At 45.7% G+C, this 25,028-nt stretch overlaps 2 protein-coding genes and 1 long non-coding RNA gene across 3 annotated transcripts in view; all 3 read left to right on the plus strand.

Moving 5' to 3' along the window:
* The first annotated feature begins 7,188 nt into the window (after nucleotides 1–7,188).
* LOC149282441 (uncharacterized) overlaps nucleotides 7,189–25,028 on the plus strand; it is a 59,286-nt gene continuing 41,446 nt past the window's right edge. The window contains exon 1 of the mRNA XM_089498225.1: nucleotides 7,189–7,229. The gene's annotated coding sequence lies outside the window, so the exon portion shown is untranslated. The remainder of the gene's footprint in view (nucleotides 7,230–25,028) is intronic.
* On the plus strand, nucleotides 7,711–11,920 carry LOC149282442 (uncharacterized). Its single transcript, XR_016277962.1, has 3 exons — nucleotides 7,711–7,744; nucleotides 10,911–11,076; nucleotides 11,892–11,920. It is a non-coding gene; the product is annotated as an uncharacterized LOC149282442 (long non-coding RNA).
* LOC149282443 (uncharacterized) lies at nucleotides 16,452–18,025 on the plus strand. The gene has a single exon (XM_089498143.1). The coding sequence runs from the start codon at nucleotides 16,452–16,454 to the stop codon at nucleotides 17,676–17,678; it is 1,227 nt and encodes a 408-aa protein (XP_089354269.1). The 3' UTR covers nucleotides 17,679–18,025.

Consider the following 25,028-nt stretch of genomic DNA (forward strand, 5'->3'; position numbering starts at 1 on the left):
TGTCCATCTTGTCTTGGGAATATCCTGTTCCAGCCACATGCAGACCTAAATCCTAGCCTCTATATTGTGCCTAGTCCTGATCAGAGTAGAATCACTGAATCAGTGGGATTTATCTATAAATAATAATAATAATTTGTTTTATTTATATACCGCTATTCCAAAGATCATGAACAGCAAGTAAGCTAATTAGCAAGTAAGCTAATTTGCCCCCAACAGTCTGGGTACTCATTTTAGCTCCCTCCTCGGAAGGATGCAAGCCTGAGTCGAGCTTGGGCCCTTTGCTGGTCTTGAACTCGCAACCTTGTGGTTTCGAGTGAATGGCTGCAGTACAGGCATTTAACCACTGCGCCACCAGGGCTCCTATAAGTTGACTCACCAGTCACTTATGGGTTCAGTGGGTCTACTCTCTAGGGATAACCAACAGGATTCAGGACTCCTCAGATTTTTAAATTCAGGAATGCAAATTTTTCATGCTGTGTCATCATCACTGATGAGAATTTGACTTCTCTTTCACAAAGAGGAGGAGGGGGAGGACCTGCTTTATGTCCCAGGTGGAGAAGCTCTAGCTCTTGGGCATGATCGTACAGATCTAATCCATGTCCTCCCATCATCATGGCCTCCTTCCCATTTAGACACTGGTCAAAATAATTACTTTATTTTTGCAGATGAGACTATTTTTCTAAGCTTAACTTCTGTGTTTGTCTATGTCAGTCATAGCAGGAGCATGAAGTATGAACCTCCTCCCTCTTCTTGCTAAAGCCACATAGAAATTGAGGCATGTACATTTGTGTGCATTGTTTCTGAATGGATCTATGGTTAAAATCACAATTTCTTCATTTTTCCTTGAATATTTTTTAAAAAGATGCAAACTGCTGAATACGTTGCACTTGATATAACAAATATCTATAAATGTATAGGTTTATGACTTGAATATTGCACCCTGGATTGTGCTCATTTGGGGTAAGTGAAGACGTATATAAATTCATTTTATAAACCCAGTGAAACTAATATCTCTCAAAGTTCTAGTAAACAACACATACACACACAATTCCCATAAAAAGGACTCACTTGCGCACTGTGTGTCTGAGGTCTGGAAATCTCCCTTCCACCTTCTGGGAAGACAATGCTGTTAGAGAGCGAATTTGGGGCTTTATGCCTGCAAAGCATGGTCTCACTCTCTCAGCTGCAACATTTCCATACAATTCTGGACTGAAACATTTAAACAAAGGTCATCTTTCAGCTCCAGGAATAAAAGCCTACCTTCAGTACAAAGACACTGACTTCTTCAGCCCCAGAAAGGCCTCTTCTGCAGTCCTTTATGGCCGGAGCTTCCCTGGGTCAGAGGCCGTCTCCTCAGCCGTAGAGAAGGGTTGCTGTGAGTGCGAAGGAGGAGGAGGTCCACAGGGCTGAGGGAGGGAAGGCAATGGGAAAAGGTCAGTGCCAATGGCCATGGAGGGCAGAAGGTGACAATGCCTAGGAAACTCCTCTGAGTCCCAGCCCTAGGAATGAGTGTCAGGAGTTAGTCCAGGGGCTGAGGGGGTCTCCTTTCCCAAAGGGGGAGGCAAGGACCGGTGGACCCTCCCCAGCTAGGGCCCAAAGGGAGGGTCTCTTTCCCCACCTCTCTCTCTCTCAGCCCCCAAAGCCCAGCCTCTCCACTGGTCCTGCCTCCCTTCCTCAGACCCCCACAGGCCCCTTCCTTCCTTCCTTCCTTCCTTCCTTCCTTCCTTCCTTCCTTCCTTCCCCCCAAAATGGAGGGTCAGAGGCACAAAGGGACACACAACCCTCTTTTTGGCCCAAGGAACCTGGCCTCCTTCTCGCTCTGGAGCCTCAGAGAGAGAAAGAGGAACCTCTGTTCTGTTGGGGCGTGTGGAAAGACGCACTGTGTCCACCACAACCACCTGCAGAGTTGAACCACATTGACAGGACGCCAGGGAGAAGGAATCTGTGGATATGTCTGCAAAGGTATTCTGGTCAAGAAGGAAATATTCCTTCACCACTGCAAACGGACATGAGCTCCAGGCTTGAGAAATAACTACGGAACAAGCCTTCACTCTTCACAAGGACTTTAACCTTCGTTTGTAATATTTACAAAATATATATACACAGTGTATTGGACACCATCTCTAATACACACTATTTACACCAACCAACAATAATAACACAACCTGTGACACACCCACAGTAATACCATCCACAGAGAGGCAGTTGCTCTCACACACCAACTGTCTCACTCTGTCTCTCAGTGACAGTTAGGAAGGACAGTTGACAGTTGCATCAACATTCCAATGATGCACTGTTCGAATGCTGACACATATAACTGCCACTAGAGCTGTATATATATAACTTGCACAACAGCGCCACCAAGTGGCCACATCCATTTCATTCCCTGACATGTTCAACTGAGGCTTCAGAGAATGTTCCGGAACATTATTCCCCACATTCACAAGCAGCACAAAATGTCCACCAGAACACAAAATGGCTGACAGAAACGAAAAAGTCCACCGGGACACAAAATGGCTCCCTCTGCCTCAGTGCTTGGCAGTTGGCAGCCTTCAGGGAACCCAAAATGGAGGATGAAAGGGCCCTAAAGTTGGAAGGGACCCCAAACAGGATTTGCAAACTTAACAACACCTAAACATTTTCCTGATGCTATTGAAAGGAGGAATCTGATCCCCTCCTTAATTACAATCAATAGTGAAAGATATTAATATTGATATTAAGAGTGCCCATCGTCCACAACCCAGCTCAGGTCTTGACTGCTCAGGGAGGCCAGTCCAGCTGCAGGTGGCCCTCCGTCCGTCCGTCCTCCTTTCCTTCTGCATTCCTCCTCTTTTCCCCAGCATCAGCCCCTTTCCCAAGAAGACTGCATCCGCACTTAGAAATAAGACACTTTGACACCGCTTTAACTGCTCGGTGCTATGGAATCCTGGGATTTTACCTTTGGGACATTAGCCTTCTCTGCCAGAGAGCTCTCATGCCACAACAAACTACAAATCCCAGGATTCCATAGGATGGAACCAGGAGAGTTAAAGCAGTTTCGAAACAGATTATTTCTGCAGTGCAGATAGAGCCTAAGTTGGTTGTAAAAGAATAGAGGCACCCAAGTCAAATTTTTATCCTGTAAAAAATGGTTTTGCTTTTTTAAAATATAAGCAGTTTGTTTTTCTGTCTAATCATTATTTTTGTTGTTCTTGTTTGTTTCTCTTTTTGTTTGTTTCATTCTTGGTAATATGAGTTATTCTGGTCTGTCTCCTTCCTTCTTGCCTCAAAATCTATTAATAAGGAAACTGGGGAGACTTTTAAAACCTCCCAAAGGAGCCACTTTTGGCCTTTTTCGGGGGAGAAGCCTCCTCTTAGAAGCCAAAGCCCAATGTTTGTGAAGCAGAAGAATAAGGCTTGTATTAAAACTATCCTCCCCATTTCTGATCCCTTTTAAAACCCATGTTCCCCAGAAGGATCAGAGCTGTGTATTACGAAAACCCTCTCAGAAAACATACACACAAAAGACACACAAAGAGACACACTTCCTTCCTTTTGGCCCAAGGAGCCTGGCCTCCTTCTGACTCTGGAGCCTCAGGAGAGAAAGAGAAGCCTCTGTTCAACTGAGGCTCAGAGAAGGTTCTGGAACATTATTCCCCACAGTCACAAGCAGCACAAAATGGCCACCTCTGTCTCAGCGCTTGGCACTTGGCAGTTTGAGGCCTTCAGGGAAGCCATAATGGAGGAGGAAAGGGCCCCAAAGTCGGAAGGGTCCTCAAACAGTATTTCCAAACCTTAACAACACCTAAAATGCCAAACCAAAAGAACATTCCCAGAGTTCCATACCACTGAGCCATGGCCATTACAGTGGTGCAAAGCAAGAAGGCACAGGAAGGTGACATTAATGATGATTAAGGTCTGGCAGCAGCTCTATCCTCCCCCCTAGGCCTGATAAAATCATCATCATCATCATCATCATCTTTGCTACAGCATGAGCGCCACCATTAAAAGCACTGGAATCCCCTTTGGGACTTCAGAGAGAGTGGGCCATGCCTAGAAGGACTGCTGGGCCTCCTTCCTCCCCTCCTTAATGGCAGTGGCCAAAGGAAAGCAGCAGCAGTAGACCCAAGCCAGGCCCAGCCAGATCTCAGTGCATCAGTGAAGCCTAGTGGTTCCAGGCCGTGTCCCTCTGCTGTCGCTTCACTCCCCTCACTCCTTCCTCCCTTCCTGTCTGTCTCTTTATCTCTCTTACACTCTACTCCTCTCTCCTCCTTCCTTCCTGTCTCTCTATCTGTCTCTTTCTCCCTCTGACACTCTGCTCCTCTCTCCTTCCTTCCTTCCTTCCTTCCTTCCTTCCTTCCTTCCTTCCTCCCTCTCTGTCTGTCTCTTTCTCTCTCTTACACTCTGCTCCTCTCTCCTTCCTTCCTTCCTTCCTTCCTTCCTTCCTTCCTTCCTTCCTTCCTCCCTTCCTGTCTGTCTCTTTATCTCTCTTACACTCTACTCCTCTCTCCTCCTTCCTTCCTGTCTCTCTATCTGTCTCTTTCTCCCTCTGACACTCTGCTCCTCTCTCCTTCCTTCCTTCCTTCCTTCCTTCCTTCCTTCCTTCCTTCCTTCCTCCCTCTCTGTCTGTCTCTTTCTCTCTCTTACACTCTGCTCCTCTCTCCTTCCTTCCTTCCTTCCTGTCTGTCTCTTTATCTCTCTTACACTCTACTCCTCTCTCCTCCTTCCTTCCTGTCTCTCTATCTGTCTCTTTCTCCCTCTGACACTCTGCTTCTCTCCTCGGTCACTTTTCCGCACGCAGAGCTAAATAGAGAAGCAGAAGCTCCTCCTCTTCTTGAGGCTGGCCAATGGGGGCAGAGGACCTGGAAGACCCCACCCCCCTGCCCCAGACTCACATTTTCTGTTCCAGAGGCCATTTTGTTTTCTGGCAGCCATTTTGTGTCCCTGGCCCTGATTGGCTGGAATCCCAGTCCCTGCCTCCTTGTGTTCTGGCGGCCATTTTGTGCTGCTTGTGACTGTGGTGAATAATGTTCCAGAACCTTCTCTGAGGCCTCAGTTGAACAGAGGCATCTCTTTCTCTCCTGAGGCTTTAGAGAGATAAGGAAGCCAGGCTCCTTGGGCCAAAAGGAAGGAAGTGTGTTTATTTTTGTGTGTTTTGTGTGTCTTTTCAAATAGACACAGCTCTGCTCCTTCTGGGGAACATGGGTTTTAAAAGGGAGAGGATAGTTTTAATACAAGCATTATTATTATTCTTCATAACATCAGGCTTTGGCTTCTAAGAGGAGGATTCCCCCCCCCCCCCCCCCGCCAAAAGGCTAAAAGTAGCTCCTCTGGGAGGTTTTAAAAGTCTCTTCAGTTTTATTATTAAGAGATTTTAATGCATGAATGAAGTTGACAAACTAGACCATCTCATATTACCAAGAATGAAACAAACAAACAACAACAAAAATAACAAAACAAAGCGCTTAGTTTTTGAAAGTAAAAGCATTATTAAGAGAGGAAAAAAAACCAGACTTGGGCGCTTCTACCCTTTTACAACCAGCTCAGGCTGCGTCTGCACTGCAGAAATATTCCAGTTCTAAACGGTGTTAACTCTCCTGGCTCCATCCTGAGGAATCCGGGGATTTGTAGTTTGTTAGGCACCAGAGATCCAGAGCCACCCCAAGGCAAGGCTCTCCAGGGCTCTCTTGGCCCTCCTTTGCTTGCAAATATAGTGGGGCCCTGGTATACGTGGGGGATCCGTTCCGCCCCCCGGCGTATACCAAAATCCGCGTATGCTCAAATCCACACGTGCCAACATTGGGGACAAAAGTCCCTCTCCTCTCCTCCCCTCCCCAACTTTTTCCCTCCTCACCGCCACGGTCGGGGGAAAGGCCGCGTGGGGATGTTGGAGGCCAAGAGGGCTCCAGCCCACCATCCGGCCCTTCTGCGGAGGTGGCAGTGATTGCTGCGGTGGCAGCGAAGAGGAGGCAGAGGATCAGCGCCAGAGGCCTCCTTTCCACCTCGGCCTGCACGCCTCCACTGTCATGACCGCTGAAGGGCCGGGTGGTGACCCAGAAGCCTCTTGGCCTCCAATAGCCCCATATGGCCCTTGCGCCATGGCGGCAGTGGAGAGGGGGCCGAAGAGGCCTCTGGCAGTACTCCTCGGCCTTCGCTCCACTGCCAGCACACTTGGCCTCCAGGAGAAACACCTCGCCTTTCCCCTGGCCTTGGCAACGAGGAGCCCGAGGTGGCGGAGCAGCAACACCAGATGCCTCCTCAGCCTCCTCACTGCCACCGCAAGCACAAAAGGGCCAGGTTTGGGTGTTGGAGGCCAAGAAGACTCCAGCCCAGCACCTGGCCCTCACGCAAAGGCGGCGGCGGAGAGGACGCCTCTGGCATTCTCCTTGGCCTCCTCTCCGCTGTCACCATCACCACCACAGGAGTTGCCGGCGGTGACGGCGGAGAGGTGTCTGAGGCTTGGCCTCCTCACAGCCACAGCTCCACTGCCGCCACCAATGCAAAAGAGCCAGGTGCAGCCTGGAGGCCTCTTGTCTAGCTTGTTCCATGTTTTTGTTTTAAATACTGTTTAATTTGGTTAACTGCTATTAAGGGACATAGCTATGAGATTCTATGATATGGGGTGCACTATAAACCTTTTAATAAACGAACAGGGATTGCAATCCTATATATTCATATTATCAGACATAACTCCAGAGAATGTTAGCCTTTTGGATGCCAGAAGGTTCCTCTCATTCTTCAATGCAAGAAGCAACACCTCAGCTTCCTTCTAGAAGATAAAGCAAAAAGGCTTCAAAACCACTGAAGCCTTGGGCAAGTCACACTCTCTCAGCCTCAGAGGATGGCCATGGGAAACCCACTCTGAAGAAACCTGCCAACAAAACCCCTTCAGAGACTCCCATAAAGTCACCATAAGACCTGGAAACAACTGGAAGGCAGACCCCAAGAACAGCATTGGGAAATAGGTGCAAGCCTTGCCTTGGGCAAGTGTAATGACTGGGCTCCAGTCATTGGAGGTCTTCTTCAGGCAGAAAAGGGAGGTTTATGCAAACGCAGAGTGACATCACTGCTACGGAAGGCTCTCTTGACCAATCAGAGAGCAAGATAAAGGTTCTTCTGGAAGCTTCCGTGAGAAGGAGATATAAGGCCTGAGAGACCAAGAGACAGTTGGGGGAATTGTGTCGGTTGGAGATCGAGAGAGAGAGTTAAAGAGCGGATCTTGGAAGTTAGTCTCAGAATTGGATGCTTAGGTTTATTTATTGTTTTAATAGCTTGTAGGAATTGAATATTATATACTTACAAATATTGTACCTGCAAGATTCTTAATATCTTGTATGACTTATATTTCAGTTATACATTTTGTTATTCATAATACATACCTCCTTAGAGTATCTTCTACTCGACGCTCCTTTTACACGTCTTTTGGCTCAGTTGATGCTTGGGAAGATCAGTAAAGAAGGAGAAATAAGGTTCCTTAAATGGTCCCAATGAAGGTTAAGGGAAGTCCTTTTATAGTTCGCTGGATGATGGCAGCGTGATTTAAGGAAGTTAAGGGTCTGCTGAGCTAAGAGCCATAATGTCTAAATGTCTAATTAACAATTTGTAATCCACTCCAATAGCCTTTTGGCTGAAGAGAGGGGTATAAAATTATTATTATTATTATTATTATTATTATTACTACAGTGCCGCAGTTTGGCTGCTTGGACCACCGGAGATCATCACAGTGAGTCAGTTGGAAAAGCCCATCTCACTCCAGAAAACAAAGGTACTTGAGGAGTTTGCTCTCTATGTCTTTCTGTAATAATAGCTACAAAACTGATAATAGCATTTGGGACATTTAGTCTTTTAAAAACAAATATGGCAGATTTAAATGCTGCTTTAAAACCTCTTTCCATCTGCCAGCTTTGCGCTGGTTTTAGGGGGAAATGAGAAAGTGTTGGGAGGGAGGGACTGCCAACAGAATTAGGAGCTGCATTGCAGGCTATGGACAGATTGTGGCCAAGTAAGGTCCAAAACACACAGCAGCAATAGTCCATATTGAGAGCGCTTTAACTGCCCTGGCCCAGTGCTAGGGAATCCTGGGAATGGGAGTTTATTGTGGCACTGGAGCTCTCTGACAGAGAAGGCTCAATGTCTAAGAAAACAACGTTTCCCAGAATTCCCTAACACTGGGCCAGGGCAGTTAAAACAGTCTCAGATTGGATTATTGTTGCAGTGTGTTTTAGACTTAGGTGACCCTTGGCAATTCACTCTCTCTCAGCCTCAGAGGATGGCAATGGCAACCCCTCTCTGAAGAAACCTGCCAAGGAAACCCCATGATAACGTTGCGTTACAGTTGCCATAAGTTGGAAACGACTTGAAGACACACATGAAGAGGAAAAAAAAGTGCTATTTCTCAGGTTGCACATAGGAATGGAAGGCAGTGTGGTGCAGTGGTTTCAGTGTTGGGTTACAACTCTGGAGGCCAGGGTCCAGTGCCCCACTCCTCCATGAAACCAGCTGGGTCCCTTGCACAAGAAGTCACACTCTCTCAGCCTCAGGGAAGGCAATGGCAAACCCCCTCTGAACAAATCTTGCCAAGAAAACCCCAGGAGAGGCTCCCCAGAAGTCAGCAATGACTTGGAGCCACACCACAAAAAACGACAAAGCCTCAAGAAAGAGCCAGCGTGGTTTAGTGGCTGGAGCATTGGACTATGACCCTGGAGACCAGGGTTCGAATGCGCTCTTGGCCACGGAAACCCACTGAGTGACCTTAGGCAAGTCACACTCTCTCAGCCTCAGAGAGAGGCACTTGCAAACCACTTCTGGACAAATCTTGCCAAGAAAAGCCTGCGAAGGGCTTCCCTTAGGGTTGCCATAAGTCAGAAACAACAGAGGAACACAACGACAACAAGAGCAGTAACACCACAAACACAAGGCAGCTAGGGAGGGAGAAAGAAAGAAAGACGTGGGAGTTGTAGTCTTTGGTTCAGAGGGATTGGAGGGGGCTTACTGCAGGGCAGGGCCCCCTCCTCTCTCTGGCCATGTGGATGCTGGGAGATCCAGTCCAGGGAATACACAGTAAATCCCATTGGCAAGAGAAAAGGCTACTACTGCCTTTCAGATCCAGTTTTCCCCAAATCCTTTATAGGGCCGGGAACCCCTTTGTTACGAAGCGAACAACAAATATCTCAGGAAGGCTCTCTATCTCCCAAGGCCCCCTCCCTCCAGGACCTCCTTCCACTTTTCCCTCAGTCTATCTCTCTCTCCCTGAAGGCCTGAAACTGACAACTGCCAAGCGCTCAGGCGGAAGCTGCCATTTTGTGTTTCAGCTGCGATTTTGTGTTCTGGCAGCCATTTTACGTTCCAGTGGCAGTTTTCTGTTCTGGCGGCCATTTTGTGTTCTGGTGGCCATTTTTGCTGCTTGTGACTGTGGGGAATAATGTTCCGGAACCTTCTCTGAGGCCTCAGTTGAACAGAGGCTTCTCTTTCTCTCCTGAGGCTCCAGAGCCAGAAGGAGGCCAGGCTCCTTGGGCCAAAAGGAAGGAAGTGTGTCTCTTTGTGTGTCTTTTGTGTCTCTTTTCTGAGAGGGTTTTCTGACACAGTTCTGCTCCTTCTGGGGAACATGGGTTTTAAAGGGATCGGAAATGGGAAGGATAGTTTTAATACAAGCCTTATTATTATTATTATTATTCAAAACCTTGGGCTTTGGCTTCTAAGAGGAGGCTAGTCCCCTAAACAAGGCCAAAAGTGGCTCCTTTGGGAGGTTTTAACAGTCTCCCCAGTTTCCTTATTAATAGATTTTCAGGCAAGAAGGAAGGAGACAGACCAGAATAACTGAAATTACCAAGAATGAAACAAACAAACATAGAAACAAACAACAACAAGAAAAATAAGGATTAGAGACTAAAACAAACTACTTATTTTTCTTAAAGGAAAACCATTTTTAGGAGGGTAAAAACAAGACTTTGGTGCTTCTACCCTTTTACAATCGATTCAGGCTATATCTGCACTACAGAAATAATCCAGTTTTAAAGTGTGTTAACTCTTCTGGCTCCATCCTATGGAATTCTGAGATCTGAAATTTGTTTTGGCAGGAGAGCTCTCTGGTAGAGAAGGCTAAGGCGGGTTACAGACCGCCAAAAAATACGTATAGAATACGTATTAGGGTTAGGAAGGGGCGGTGCTTCCGCACCCCTTAACCCTAGTACGTATTCCATACGTACAATATGGCGATGGCCATTCCACACGGCTGCCGCCATATTGATGTAACGGACGCTGTGCGTCCGCACGTCACACGGCGCTAATGACGTCGCGAGTGCGACATTGGTGCCTCATGACGTCATTAGAGTGCCACAGAAAGAAGCTACATTTTGGAGCTTCTTTTTTTCTCCATGCGGTGTGGCTACTGCGGCTCTCTTATGGAGCAAGCGGCGGCAGCGGCAGACCGCCGCAAAGCGGCAGACTGTAACCTGCCTTAGTGTCCCAAAGGTAAAGTCCCACGATTCCATAGCACTGAGCGGTTAAAGCAGTGTCAAAGTGCTTTATTTCTTTAGTACGGATGCAACCTTCTTGGGAAAGGGACTAATGCTGGGTTAAAGCACTGGGGACCTCTGAAGGCTTCAACAGATCATTTATTTATTTATGATGCACTCATTTCACATCAAACTACAGGGACATAACCAGGGCCCTCTCCAATTCCCGATCCCCTAATCCCCCACCACTCTAAGAAGGCATGGAGTATCTGTTGTTTAGGGGAGCTGCAGTGAATCTATGCTAGGTCCAGGGGGCTTTGTTTGGTGCAGAGGGAGGAAAGGGACATCCACCTCTGCATCGGCCCAAAGATGGCATATGTCACCTGCGTATGTCACCAGCAGGATGCTGTTCTCTGTGTCTTTGAGTGCTGCAGGGTTTCTTGCTAAGTCAATCCTAATCCTGGTCCCTTTTCTCAGGAATTTCATCTCGGCCTCCTTATACACGGCTTTGGGGCCTCTCTTGCTGGAAGTGGCCAAGTGCAGGGCCACCAGGACCCCTGCCCTCCTGATGGCCGGCACAGAGGACAAGCGGAGGGAGCAGGGCTCCAACAGAAAGAGGCTGCTGAAGTACAACAGCTCTTTGGTGAGTCACTATCTTATTAGCTTCATCTGTGTCAGTGCTGGGCCAATTTATGAAAAGAAGCAAATCACATACTGTCGGAGTTTGGCAGAGACAGTCCTGGTTAATCCTCTGTGACCCCACCTTTTCAGGGGCTTTCCTCCTACTTTTCTCTTCTCAGTTCACTTCAGTTCCTGAGGGCAATTGAGTTTGCAGCCCATGAACTCAAAAGTGGGGAGAGAAGAGGATAGAAGGAGACAGGATATGGCCCTTCCTAGGAGGCTGAAGCAAAAGCAAACTGCTGTTCCCTTCCTAGATTCTGTGATCTTCCTCATAAACAACTTTGGCCATCTTCACTGCCTTCTGGGTTGCTTATCCACATGTGTCTTGATTTTCCAATCTCTGAAATGTTGGGGGCTATGGGAGAACATCTCTGGATCTAAATATGGGGTGGGCCCAGTGGCCCTCAAGCCCAGAGTGTTCCTCAGAACTGTTATTAAAAAGGAAGTTTGCCTCTTAAATGTGGCAAGAAATGTCTAAATGCACCATAATTCTTTAGTGGCAAAATGTATTGTATGTGTTGGGATAGTCAGTATCCTAATGCATCTTCAATATCCCAGCCATGGCCTAAATTATATTATGTATTATATTGCAAATTATATTGAAAAGATTCAAGACAAACTGGATCTCAAAGGCAGTAACTATTTTCTTGCTGACAGAATTTAAAGTTTATTTCCTGGACTGAATTCTAAAGCGATCAAATAATATTTGGATGCACCCTGTGCTTTCCTCCCCTTTTGCTTAGTCACTCTCTGGATGAGGGCTATTTTCTGTTGCAGGTGACCTTTGCGGATGTGGCAGTATATTTCACTGAGGACGAATGGAAACTGTTGACGAAGAAGCAGAGACTTATGTACAATTATGTGATCATGGAGAATTATGAGAATGTGGCCTCTGTGGGTAAGGAACTAGAATCCACTAGCATTATAGAATCACAGAGTTGGAATAGACCACAAGGTCCATCCAGTTCAACCCACTTCTGCCATGCAGGAATACGCATTCCAGGCACCATCCAGCCTCTGTTTAAATAATGCCAAAGAAGAGGACTCCACGAAACTGTAAGAGAGTATATTGCACTGTCAAAGAGCTCTTACTGTCCCAAAGTTCCTGCTAATGTTTAGGTGGAACCTCTTTCTCTCTTGCTTGCATCCATCGTGGTGTCTCTTTTTCTCTGTCGCAGCAGAAAGCAAGCTTTCTCCATCCTCAATACGACCCTTTCCAATATTTAAACATGGATATCGTATCCGCTGTTAATTTTCTTTTCTCCAGGGTAAACATACCCAGCTCTCTAAGCCACTCCTTATAGGGCTTGATGGTTTCCAGATCCTTCACCATTTTGGTTGCCCTCCTCTGGGCATGTTCCAACTTGTCAACATCTTTTTTGAATTGTGGGACCCAGAACTGGACACAGGATTATTCCAAATAAGGCCTGACCAAAGCAGAATAGAGTGGCACTATTACTTCCCTTGATCTAGAAACTATACTCGAATTGATGCAGGCTAGAATCAAATTGGCATTTTTAGCTGCCGCATCACACTGTTGGCCCATATTGAACTTGTGGTCTACTAGGAGTCCTAGATCCCTTTCAAGCGTAGTTTAATTGTGATAGCAACATCCTGTAGAATATTTGAATTTGTAGTTTAGTGAGGCACTATTGCTCTCCACTTTATAAGTGGCCTGTTACAGACAGGCCAAAATAAAGCTGCTTCGAGTCACTTTGGAGGTATGGTATTTCAATGATGCATGCATCCTAAGAGTCCAAACGCCGCACCAAAGCCATGCTCTTAAGACTCATGCATCATTGAAATCCCATACCTCCAAAGTGACTCGAAGCAGCTTTATTTTGGCCTGTCTGTAACATTGTAAACTGCCAATTGTCAGAATCATCTTCTGTGGTTCATTCATAATGGTATTGGTTTTTACAGGGGATTGTTAGTATTTTAAATGCTAGTAGTTTTAAGTAGTTGGTACGGATATTGGGGCCTAGAATGGCTTGGGGAAAGGAAGCAGTTGTGGAGGCTCTTAACTGACTGGTTTGTGAGCTTTGGGTGGCAGACATGCCCCAGGAGAGAAAGGCGTATGTGAACGGTGGAAGAAGAAGGAAAGAGGTACTTTGGCAGCCAGGCTGTTTAGGGGCTGAAGGGGGAGGAAAGGGGGGCGTGAGAAGGTAGTTAACGATGGAGGGAAAAGGTTTTGACGCTTCAGAGATGCTTAGACATGTTAATGGATGCTTCTGCCTGAGTTTCTCAATAAATCTTTTGGTGCAAGCAAAGGACTTTTTAATTCCACCCCCAGATATCACACCAGTTCTAGGATTTTGTGCATTTATCCCCGAAATGGTACTCAGCATATCTCTGAGTATGTTTCCTACCTTTTTTTGGCCTTCTTCCAGCCTTTTCAGGTGCTGGAGAGGCTTTTTGGGGGAAATACCTCCCTTGGCCCTGCAATGGCTCAGAGAATGCCCAACAGTGTCAAAATGGCCTCCACTTCCCGAAAGAGATGCAATGAGATACTGAGGGGCAAAACATTATTGCTATTTTAAGGCAATACAATGTGCAGTTGTCCCCGAAAGCCCATGGGGGCCAATGTGATCCCCTCAATCCCCAACAGTAGCCCATCCCTCTCTTACAGATGTCTTAAGGCTGTTTTAAGACTGCTACCTGGTGCTTGACCCTCACCAGAATTGGAGTCAAGGTCCCAGCCCCCTTGCTCTGCCTTTCCCAATGAGTTATTTGTATTTTGATTATACTGCCTTTGTCAACAAATGAGCCTCAAAGTGTCCCTTTCATGCATCACATAAATGGGTGTGTGTCTGTGATAGAGAGAAGGAGGGAATGTGAAAAACAGAAAGGCAGGAAAGAGATGGTGAAGGTGAGATGCTGAAGCAGTGCAGATGGGCAAGAGGGAAGGTTGGAGAGCGGAGGGAGAAAGGGAAAGGGATCAGGCTTAGGGCGGAAAAATGAATTGCACAGATTAAAGGCTGGGGGACACCTGGCTGTATGAAACTACGTGTGAAAAATATCTAGGAGTCCAAGTAGACCACAAGTTGAACATGAGTCAACAGTGCAATGTGGGAGCTAACAAGGCCAATGCAATTTTAGGCTGCATCAATAGAAGTATAGTGTCTAGAATCAAGGGAAGTAATAGTGCCACATTATTCTGCTTTGGTCAGGCCTCACCTGGAAGGCTGTGTCAGTTCTGGGAACCACAATTAAAGAAGGACATTGAGAAACTGAAGCGTGTCAAAGGAGGGCGACTAAAATGGTGCAGGATTTGGAAACCATGCCCTATGAGGAACGATTTAGCTAACTTGGGATGTTTAGCCTGGAGAAGAGAAGGCTAAGGGGTGATATGATAGCCTTGTTTAAATATTTGAAGGAATGTCAAGCTTGTTTTCTGCTGCTCCAGAGACTAGAACACGGAACAATGGATGCAAACTGCAATAAAAGAGATTCCACCTAAACATTAGGATGAACTTCCTAACTGTAAGGGTGGTTCAACAATGGAACAAACTCCTTTTGAGATTTTGGTGGAGTCTCCTTCCTTAGACGTCTTTAAACAGAGGCTGGATGGCTGTCTGTCAGGGATACTTTGATTCCTGCATGGCAGAATGGGGTTGGACTGGATGGCCCTTGAGGTCTCTTCCAACTCTATGATTTTAGGCCTCTGGGATCCAGGAGGGGAAGGCAGGAGCAAAGCCAGGATTGCCTAGCTCTGTGCAGAGAGGAAGGGACCTCTGGGAAGGGCCAGGAGAGGGGCCTTGGGGATTGGGAGGAAGCCATCAACCTCACAGATGATAATAATAATAATAATAATAATAATAATAATAATAATTATTATTATTATTATTATTATTATTATTATTATTATTTACCTGCCTCTCTTGAAGTAGCGAGGCGGTATTACAACCGTAAAATAGCCACAAAACAACAATAGCATCCAATTTGCACACAGAAAAAAAACAAGTTGCTTAAACTCAATTTGGGACAAATAAAAACATTGTTCAAAATGCACAATTGCATTCAGAAGTGGAATTTTTCATTAAGTTCTTTACAAGAGGTCGGGTGGGTAAGTCTGCCGGAAGAGATCCGTCTTAACTGCTTTCTTGAAAGCATCGAAGGTGGTGATAAGACAGATCTCCTCCGGCAAGTTGTTCCATAACTTGGGGGCCATGGCTATGTACGCTCTGTGAGAAATTGTTCTTAGCCTTACCTTTGGGTAATCTAATAGATTCTTCCCAGATGTTCTGAGATTGTGGGGCAGATTTTGTAGGGAGAGGCATTCTCTCAAGTAGCTCAGGCCCAAGCCATGTAGGGCCTTAAAGGTAATAACCAACACTTTGTATTGCGCCCGGAAGCTAATTGGCAGCCAATGTAGAGATTTTAGAACTGGTGTCATATGGTCTGATCTAGATGTTCTGGTGACCGATCTGTCTGCCGCATTTTGAACTAACTGAAGCTTCCGAACTTGGTACAAAGGTAGTCCCATGTAGAGCACTGAATTTAAGAAATGAACTTTAAATCAGGCCCTTGTTTTCATACATATTAAGGGTTCCATTTAGCAATTATGAGCAATGTCTATGAAGAGAGGAAAGGGCAACACAAAAATTAAATTTTTCTATAATGTTTATTTTCCAACCTGAGCTTGCTTAGCTCCGTGGTTGATTCCAGAGGCCCTTTGTCACTCTAAATGCTGGAGTCTGGGGAGGACACCCACAAGTGCTATGCTTTTAGGGGAATTTCATACTTAGCTCAAAGGAGAGATTGAGGCAACAGTGACCTCGGGATTCATCCCAACTATACCAGGCCTGAAAGCACACAGAACTCCAGAGTCCTCTCCTGGTGCCACACAGCATGAAGCCTCCTCTGCAGTTAGCTTGCATCATGCCATGTGCTCTGACTCAAGACTCTATGGCAGTCTCACAGGAAATGATGCCACTTTTCAATTCAAATAGTTTTACATATATTTAATGGAATATTTTTCAATGGCCTGACTATCTGCTTCTACTGATTTCCTCATGGCAGTTCCCCTTCAAGCTCTTCTTTGGTAGGTCCTATGAGTAAGGATACAATCATTATATGGATTTGGGGTCATCCAGAACAGGGTCATGCTCAGGGCACTCACACCAACTTTGTTAATTTAATCTCACATAGGGAGGGGTGAATGTGGAGCTAAATCTTGGGGTAAGACTTTCTTTTCTTAACACTGAGATTCAGTCTTGTCTGTCATTGTCCTCCTTTACAGAAGAAGTTGTCAGTCATGAGAGAGTCCACACAAGAAAGAAGTCACATAAATGCCAAAATTGTGGGAAATGTTTTGCCTACAAGTCAGTCCTTGTCATGCACCAAAGAGTCCACACAGGAGAGAAGCCATTCAAATGCCAACATTGTGGGAAATGTTTTTCTTCAACGTCACACCTAGTGAGACATCAGGGAGTCCACACAGGAGAGAAGCCTCACAAATGCCAGCATTGTGGGAAATGTTTTTCTGACAAGTCAGCCCACCTGAGACATCAGAGAGTCCACACTGGAGAGAAGCCATACAAATGCCAGCATTGTGGGAAATGTTTTTCTCAGAAGTCAAAGCTACTGACACACCAGAGAATCCACAAGGGAGAGAAGCCATACACATGCCAGCATTGTGGAAAATGTTTTTCTCGGAAGTCAAGCCTAGTGACACATCAGAGAGTCCACAAGGGAGAGAAGCCATACAAATGCCAGCATTGTGGGAAATGTTTTTCTTCAAAGTCACACCTAGTGAGACATCAGGGAGTCCACACAGGAGAGAAGCCTCACAAATGCCAGCATTGTGGGAAATTTTTTTCTGACAAGTCAGCCCACCTGAGACATCAGAGAGTCCACACTGGAGAGAAGCCATACAAATGCCAGCATTGTGGGAAATGTTTTTCTCGGAAGTCAAACCTACTGACACACCAGAGAATCCACAAGGGAGAGAAGCCATACACATGCCAGCATTGTAGGAAATGTTTTTCTCAGAAGTCACACCTAGTGACACACCAGAGAGTCCACACAGGAGAGAAGCCTCACAAATGCCAGCATTGTGGGAAATGTTTTTGTCGGCAGTCAAGCCTAGTGATACATCAGAGAGTCCACACAGGAGAGAAGCCTCACAAATGCCAGCATTGTGGGAAATGTTTTTCTCACAAGTCAGCCCAAGTGAAACATCAGAGAGTCCACACAGGAGAGAAGCCATACAAATGCCAGCATTGTGGGAAATGTTTTTGTCGGCAGTCAAGCCTAGTGATACATCAGAGAGTCCACACAGGAGAGAAGCCTCACAAATGCCAGCATTGTGGGAAATGTTTTTCTGACAAGTCAGCCCACCTGAGACATCAGAGAGTCCACACTGGAGAGAAGCCTTACAAATGCCAGCATTGTGGGAAATGTTTTTCTTCAAAGTCACATCTAGTGAGACATCAGGGAGTCCACACAGGAGAGAGGCCTCACAAATGCCAGCATTGTGGGAAATGTTTTTCTGACAAGTCAGCCCACCTGAGACACCAGAGAGGCAACACAGGAGAGAAGCCACACAAATCCATGAAGTGAATGAACATTATTTTTGTAAAGATGGAATACAAAGATATTTTTTCAATCCAGCGGTGTTTAAAAGCCCTTATGAATTTATTTGTAGAGTTTTTCTGTCCATACGTCTGTTTATGTTTTAAAGTTATGTTTTGTTAAGTTTAGGTTTTAATTGCTACTAGTATAGATAATTGTTTTGAGTTACAAATTTGGCTGGGGATTATGGGTCATGGTTTAGATTAGTTAGATGGGGGGCTGGGATTTGTTGCAGCTAGTTAGAAAAGCAATGATAGCATTCGGAATTTGTGGAATGTTGGCTGAAGAAAGTTGGGGACCGGTAGTAACAGAAAGGGAGCTAGTTTCTTCAAATGTCTGGGGCAGGGAGAGACTGTGCGTGTGAGAAGGATGGCAAAGTGGGGCTGGTTAATAGTGGGGGATAGATGGTGAGAATTGTGGGTGGGGTTTAGAAGAGGGTGGAATTTAAGGTTTGGGGTTTTAATATATTCTGGTAGTTCTGGCTTAAACACTGAATTTTTGATATGTGTTTTCAATAAAGTTCTTTGCTGTTTCAACACACTGGTGTCTTTGATGCACAGAAGTTGTGAATTTGCACAAAACTTTGCCTTCTACAGCTCACTATGATGCTTTAAATTACTATTTCACAGATAATATCTCTCAGATAAGAGCCAAATTGGATGTCAGCATTATTGCAGTGGTTGTAAGTAAGGTGTCCATAAGTAAGATCATACTGGATCAATTTGAATCTGAGTACTGAGGATGTGGACAAGCTCCTTGGAAGTGTGAAGAGGAGAACTTGCCCTCTCAACCCTTGCTCTTCATATATCACCTGAGATATATCATAGATGCATCTCTTAGTTAGGGCTATTTTCCATCTTGATTAAAACAAGCTGTGGTACGGCCGTTTATGGAGAAGCCTTCCCTAGATCCCTTGGACATGAACAATTACAGTCCAGTCTCCCATCTCCCATTTCTAAACAATATGATTGAGAGGACAGTTGATCTTCATCTACAAGAGGTCTTGGATGAAGCAGATTATCTGGACCCATTTCAAACAGGCTTCAGGATGGGATACGGAGTCAAAACTGTTATGGTTGCCTTAGTAAAAGATATTTTCTTCAACGGGGGGATGTAACATACCAAACTTTAAGCTGTATTATTATGCAGCTTGTCTCAAACGGTTAGAAGAATGGTTCAAATTAGAAAACAAGAATTTATTGAATATAGAAAAAGCTAATGTGAATCTTGGTATACATGCATATATGTGGTATAGAAAACCAAAAGATAATAATGCTTTTAACCATCATGTTATAAGAAGGTCATTGCTTAAAGTATGGTACAAAATGAGACATCAATTTTGGGTGTCATTGCAAGAAGCCTATTACAATAGAACAAAGGACAAAAATACTCCATGGCTAAGATACGGAGATTTAATCAACAAAACACCAGAAGGAAAATACAATATGAAATCTATGGAAGAACTTAATGAAAGAGGAAACATGAAGGATTGGTTTTTATAGAACCAATTAAACAATCGTTTTAAGGCAGACAATAAAGCTCCTGAGTTAACGATGGATAACAACTAAATAGATAAAATTATGATGGATCAAAAAGGTAAACACATTTCCAAATATTATAAACTATTAAAAGAAAGAGATCTAGAAGATGAAATTATTAAACACAGCATGGTAAGATGGGCAGGTGATATAAATAAAACTATACCTATAGAGGAATGGGGAAAATCATGGAAAGAAACAAATGAATTCACTTTGTGCCAAAACTATAAAGAAAATTACATCAAAATGTTATTCAAGTGGTATCTAACCCCCCAAAAACCCACCAGATATACAAAACTGGCAATACTAAGTGCTGGAAATGTGGGGAACCCGAAGGAAGCTTCTTTCATATGAAGTGGACATGCATTAAAGCTAAAGGATTCTGGCAAAGGATTCATGGAAGCATCCAAAACATTCTTGATATAGATACAGTGCATCCTCCCCATACACGGCCTTCTCATATGCGGACTTGAGCGTACGCGCTCAAGCCATGGGGCGTGCGTGGGGCGGAAGGGGCGGCGTGTCCCATTCAATTGAATGGGCGCGCGTGCCCGTTGCGCCCTTCACCCCACCGCGCTGCCGTGCATGAGCCCCATTGTTTCCAATGAGGCTTGAGCATAGGCGGAATTCGCCTTACGCAGAGGGATCCAGAACGGATCCCCCGTGTAAGGTGAGGTTCCACTGTATTCCCTTTGAACCAAATTTATTTTTACTAAACATGACACACAACATAAAGTCAGTAAAATACAACAGAATTGTTTTATATATGGTCTCATGTGTAAGGATCTTATTTGCTCAAGTTTGGAAATCTACAGTTAATCCTTCTGTCAAACATTGGTTGATTAAGATACATGAAGCTAGAAATATGGATATAGTATCTGCCTTACTAAGAGGGAAATCAAAAGGATACTTAAAAATGGAATGTTCTTGTCTTAAAACATTTGGAGAAAAGGGCGATAAAATTCCATTAAATTAATAGTTAATATTTGGTCGATATTTGGTCATTTAAATACTATCATAGGAATATCTCAGTGTAATAAACATTTTTGAAAATAAAAAAGACACGCATCATTGTTGTGGGGAGCGCCACACACGGAGTTGTATAGCCATATTCTGTGCTCTCCTGGCCTTGCTGCTGGTGAGCCATTGACAGTTCGAGGGTGACGGCACGCTCTAATGCTGCAATGGTCAAAGGAAGTGTTTAGACTTTGCTTGTTGTTTCTTGCTCCCTTCACCCTTAAATGTAGGGGCCATTCAGACTACAATTTACCCTGGTTCCCAAACCGGTTTAAAAGTTGGAAGTTCACACTCACACCAATTTTAACACAACTCGATCAGGGGCTTCCACAAGAGATCCAGGGCAATTCCCTCTTAGCGCGGTTTTTCTGAAAGCGGACTATTGACCCTTTCTTTTTGGAAACAACCGGCTCTTGCCTGCTGCCGATTGAGGCAAAGGGTAGTAGGAACTTGTTTCTGGGGAGATTCCATATGGGGGCACCTGGATCTGCCCAGTTCTATCCAGGGCAAATGAGGGAGTGGGAATGGGGCCTTTGTGAAGGTGGGGGGACTGACCTTCCTGGTGCTGGCCCTCCAGGTGAGCCATGCATTGGGCAAGGAGTCCCTCTCCTCATCGCCTGCAGCCTTTGGTTCTGCTGGAGGGTCTCTTCTCCAGCATCACCTGGAACAACGGACCAGAACAATGGACAACAACAGATGGATGTGTGTTTGTGTATATACATATATGTATATATGTGGAGGCATCTCTACATACCCATAGATATCTGTCTGAACGTCTGCATGTGTACACAAATGTGTGTGTGTGTGTGTGTGTGTGTATACACATTTATATATACTCTTCTACTTGCATACAATTTAAACATAAGCAAATGCATGGAGAAATATGGGGGTACCTATGCATGCACATGGATGCACCTGCGCATGTATACACCCCCCACATTCTGGTCAACATCAGCATGTATATATAATGATAAATGTATATATGTTTACTTCCGGTCATAACAGCATAACTGTCCTGCGATGACTGTAACTGGAATTTTTATACTTTGTGATGTTTTTATGATATGTATTTTACACATGATTTCCTCCTGAGGACACTCTGAGGGCTGCCATTGGCTGGAACCCCCCTCCCTCCACCATCCCTGGCCCTGATTGGCTGGAGTCTCAGTCCCTCCCACCATCCCTGGCCCTGATTGGCTGGAGTCCCAGTCCCTCCCACCATCCCTGGCCCTGATTGGCTGGAGTCCCAGTCCCTCCCACCATCCCTGGCCCTGATTGGTTGGAGTCCCAGTCCCTCCCACCATCCCTGGCCCTGATTGGTTGGAGTCCCAGTCCCTCCCACCATCCCTGGCCCTGATTGGCTGGAGTCCCAGTCCCTCCCACCATCCCTTGCCCTGATTGGTTGGAGTCCCAGTCCCTCCCACCATCCCTGGCCCTGATTGGCTGGAAAACCTGTCCTTCCCACCATCCCTGGCCCTGATTGGCTGGAAAACTTATCCCTCCCACCATCCCTCGACTATTTTGTGTCCCAGCAGCCATTTTGTGCTGCTTGTGACTGTGGGGAATAATGTTCCAGAACCTTCAGTATCTCTTTCTTCTCCTGAGGCTCCAGACTCAAAAAAGGAGGTCTGGACACTAACTGTCCGGAGGTCTTCTTTCCTCCAGTTTCTTCCACAAAGGAGGAATTGAGGGTCCTTTCTCTTCTCTCCCTTCCTTTGGAAGCATCTTGGTTCTTTCCACACCTGCAGAAAATACAAAGTCTTTTTATGTGCACACATTTATGCAATCTTTCATGGACCACAGAAAATACAATTCAACAGCTCTAAGGGCAAATCAAACCTGAACCTGACCTAAAATTCAAAATAAATCTGTTGGAAAGCAGGATATTAATTACTGATTAAATTATTATTATTATTATTATTATTATTATTATTATTAGTCTCGCCTCCAAACCCTCAGAGAGACAATCTTCCGAATGCTGCAAGAGACAGTTCACTGGGCCTTTCGGGGCGTAGAGACCAGCATCCTTAGCCGGCATGAGGACAAAGATGGCGTCTACACAGCGCACTCCCTGACTCTTCCCGCATGCCGGTGTGATCCTGCACATTGCACCACATCGCAGGTGACGTCCCAGCATTCCTCTGGTGCTACATTCAGATGACGCAGTGCCAAAGGAGTGCAGAAAAGCCACACCATTGGTGGATATGGCATTTTCCCCTGGCGCAGAAAGGAGCTCCTTTTTGCACAACAGAAAGGCCACATCAGGGCCACGGCGTAACCTTATCATAGTGCAAAAAGGAGCTGCAAAAAGCAGTGTGTTTGCCGTGGTCCTGATCTGGCGCTAAAAGGGGCGGCCTGTACATCTCCTTAATTTCCAGAAAATGGGGCTAGGATTGGAGTCCTAGGGTTGGCCCCAGCCTTCATCACTCCCAAAGATGTCAATAGGAGTAAATCATGTGTCTGATTTTAATGGGTCTGTTTTTTTCTTGCAATAATCTACATAAAATCATAATGTATAGATAGACAGCAATAACAACAACAACAACCCAATAACAACAACCATAGCAACTGCAATATTTAAATGTCTATATTTAATGTTTCCCATTGCCTTCCCCTAAGGCTGAGAGAGTGTGACCCAGAGAGTTTCTATGATGTAGTTGGGATTCAAACCCTGATCTCCAGAGTCATAGTTCCACTATGCTCAAACCACTAGGCCACACTGGCTCCTACAAAATGGACATCGTTTCACTGGGCCATTGTATGTCATGGACTTGGCCCAGCTTCCTCATCCATGGAGGTTATTTTGCAAGCCCCCTTCTCCTCCTCCATTTCCAGGCCCAGCTCCTGCTGCATGCCTTCCAACTCTCCCAGTTTGGCAGGGACCCTCCCCTGGTTCATCCTCTGCCTCCCACCTTTTCAGATGCTCTTCAAAGGCCACAGTTTCCTCCTCCTGCTGCCATTTCTCCCCTTCTCTTGAGCTCACTGCCATTGCTGCAAACTGAGTCCAAAGGGCAAAAGGAGTCTGCCCTCCATGAAGACAGCCAGGGAGAAAGGAGAAGAGGGGCCCTTCCCAGAGGCTCAGGCAGAAGCAAACAGCTGCAGCCTCTCCTAGTTTGCCTCTCCTTCCTCAGAAAGAACCTTGCAATCTTGATCATATTCTGAGGTTGTTTGGTCCCAGCCTCCCTTTGATTCTCTTGGATCCCTCTCCAAAATCTCAGGGCCCCACAGAGACTCCCAAGAGAGGAGAGGAGGCCTGGCACCCGGAGAAGAGAGGAGGAGGAGGGGGCCTTCCTTGCTTCCAGCCCCCAAAGCTGCCTCCCTACAGAAGACCCTCCAGACCCCCATCCTTGGCTTCAAAATGGGGGCTCTTCCCTTCAGCCATCCGTCTCACAGAGGAACCAAATTTGGGGGTCCCCCATCGCCATCTTGAGACACTCACCTTCCCTGTTCTGCGAAGGAAACCCAGAAGGAGCCCTTCTTCTTCCTAAGCAGCCAACAGTCAAAGCCACCAGCCTTCTAGAACCCTATTCAGGCTCCAAGCCAACCGCCAGCTTTTCCCAGAATTCCACGCTCTCCCTCCTCCCAGCGGAGGAGACCGGGAGACGGAGCAATGGGTGCAAACGACAGGAAAAGAGAGTTTATTGTCTTAAACTTGTAATTCCAGTTGTCCCTTTATGAGGGAGAATGGCATATTATTATTATTATTATTATCAACAAGAATTATGAGAATCAGTTTCTTGTTTCCAAAACCACAGAGCCTTGTGAAATCTGAAAGACTGTGTTTATCACAGTGAGGTTTTTGCAGCTCTTTGCAGCTCAGATCCAAAGCCACTGCGGGTCCAATGATGCAAATTCACACGACAACGTGAGTGTTATCACAGGCGATTCCTTTCTATGGGGGCTCCTTCTGTGGGGCTATTGCAGTGATTCCAAAGTGATCCCTCATTTTGGTGAAATCGGTAACAAGCGAATGCACAGAAATCGCTCCCGATTCCACTCCGAATTGTTCTGGTGTGGAATACAGCTTTGCTTCTGTTCTGTTTCACCACCGCAAACCCCCCTGGTTGCAAATTTCCCATGATGCAGCGCTGCAAGCCCCCCCCCCCCATTTCCTTCTGGTGGCCCTTTTGCTTTCAGGGCAACCGAGGGGGGGAATAGGCAGCCAATGGGAGCGGAGGAAGGTCCAGTTAAAGGGAAGGAGGACACGCCCCCTCAGGAAAGGGGAGCCAATGGGAAAATCACATTAGTCCCTATAGAACGATTTTATCAATAAAGAACATTCCTAATACAACGCCGCCCTCTTGTGGATACTCAGGGCACTGCAGGCTCTTTGGCTTCTCACCAACTTCTATCCTGGAGCGCCATCTGGTGGCCACTCTTGATAGTTCACTAATAGCCGTTAACCAAATTAAACAGTATATAACACAAAAACATGAAACAAGCTAGACAAGGAAACTGTTACTGTGGTGGAAATATTCCTTGTTGAAATAAAAAACTATAGAAAGATGGAGTCACCTTTGTCAGCCAGAGAGATGGTTTTTGAAATAAAGGCTTGCAGTTTAGAAAACTAGAGCAAAGGAATAAGGAGTGCATCTTGACCTGGATGGAAGCTGGCACCAGTAAAAAGACATAACATAAACTACTGAGATAAGGACACATAGTTGACATTCAGAAGCAAGGTTAGGAAGGAAGGCCACTGAATTCCTACAGGAGGGGGTAAGGAGTGATGATGCAGTTTTAATGTATGCATGTATTTCTGTTCTGATTGTAAGAATTCTGTATG

Source organism: Sceloporus occidentalis, unplaced genomic scaffold, assembly GCF_023333645.1.
Source record: "Sceloporus occidentalis isolate IW3139 unplaced genomic scaffold, rSceOcc1.0.p SCAF_114, whole genome shotgun sequence".
Lineage (NCBI taxonomy): Eukaryota > Metazoa > Chordata > Lepidosauria > Squamata > Phrynosomatidae > Sceloporus > Sceloporus occidentalis.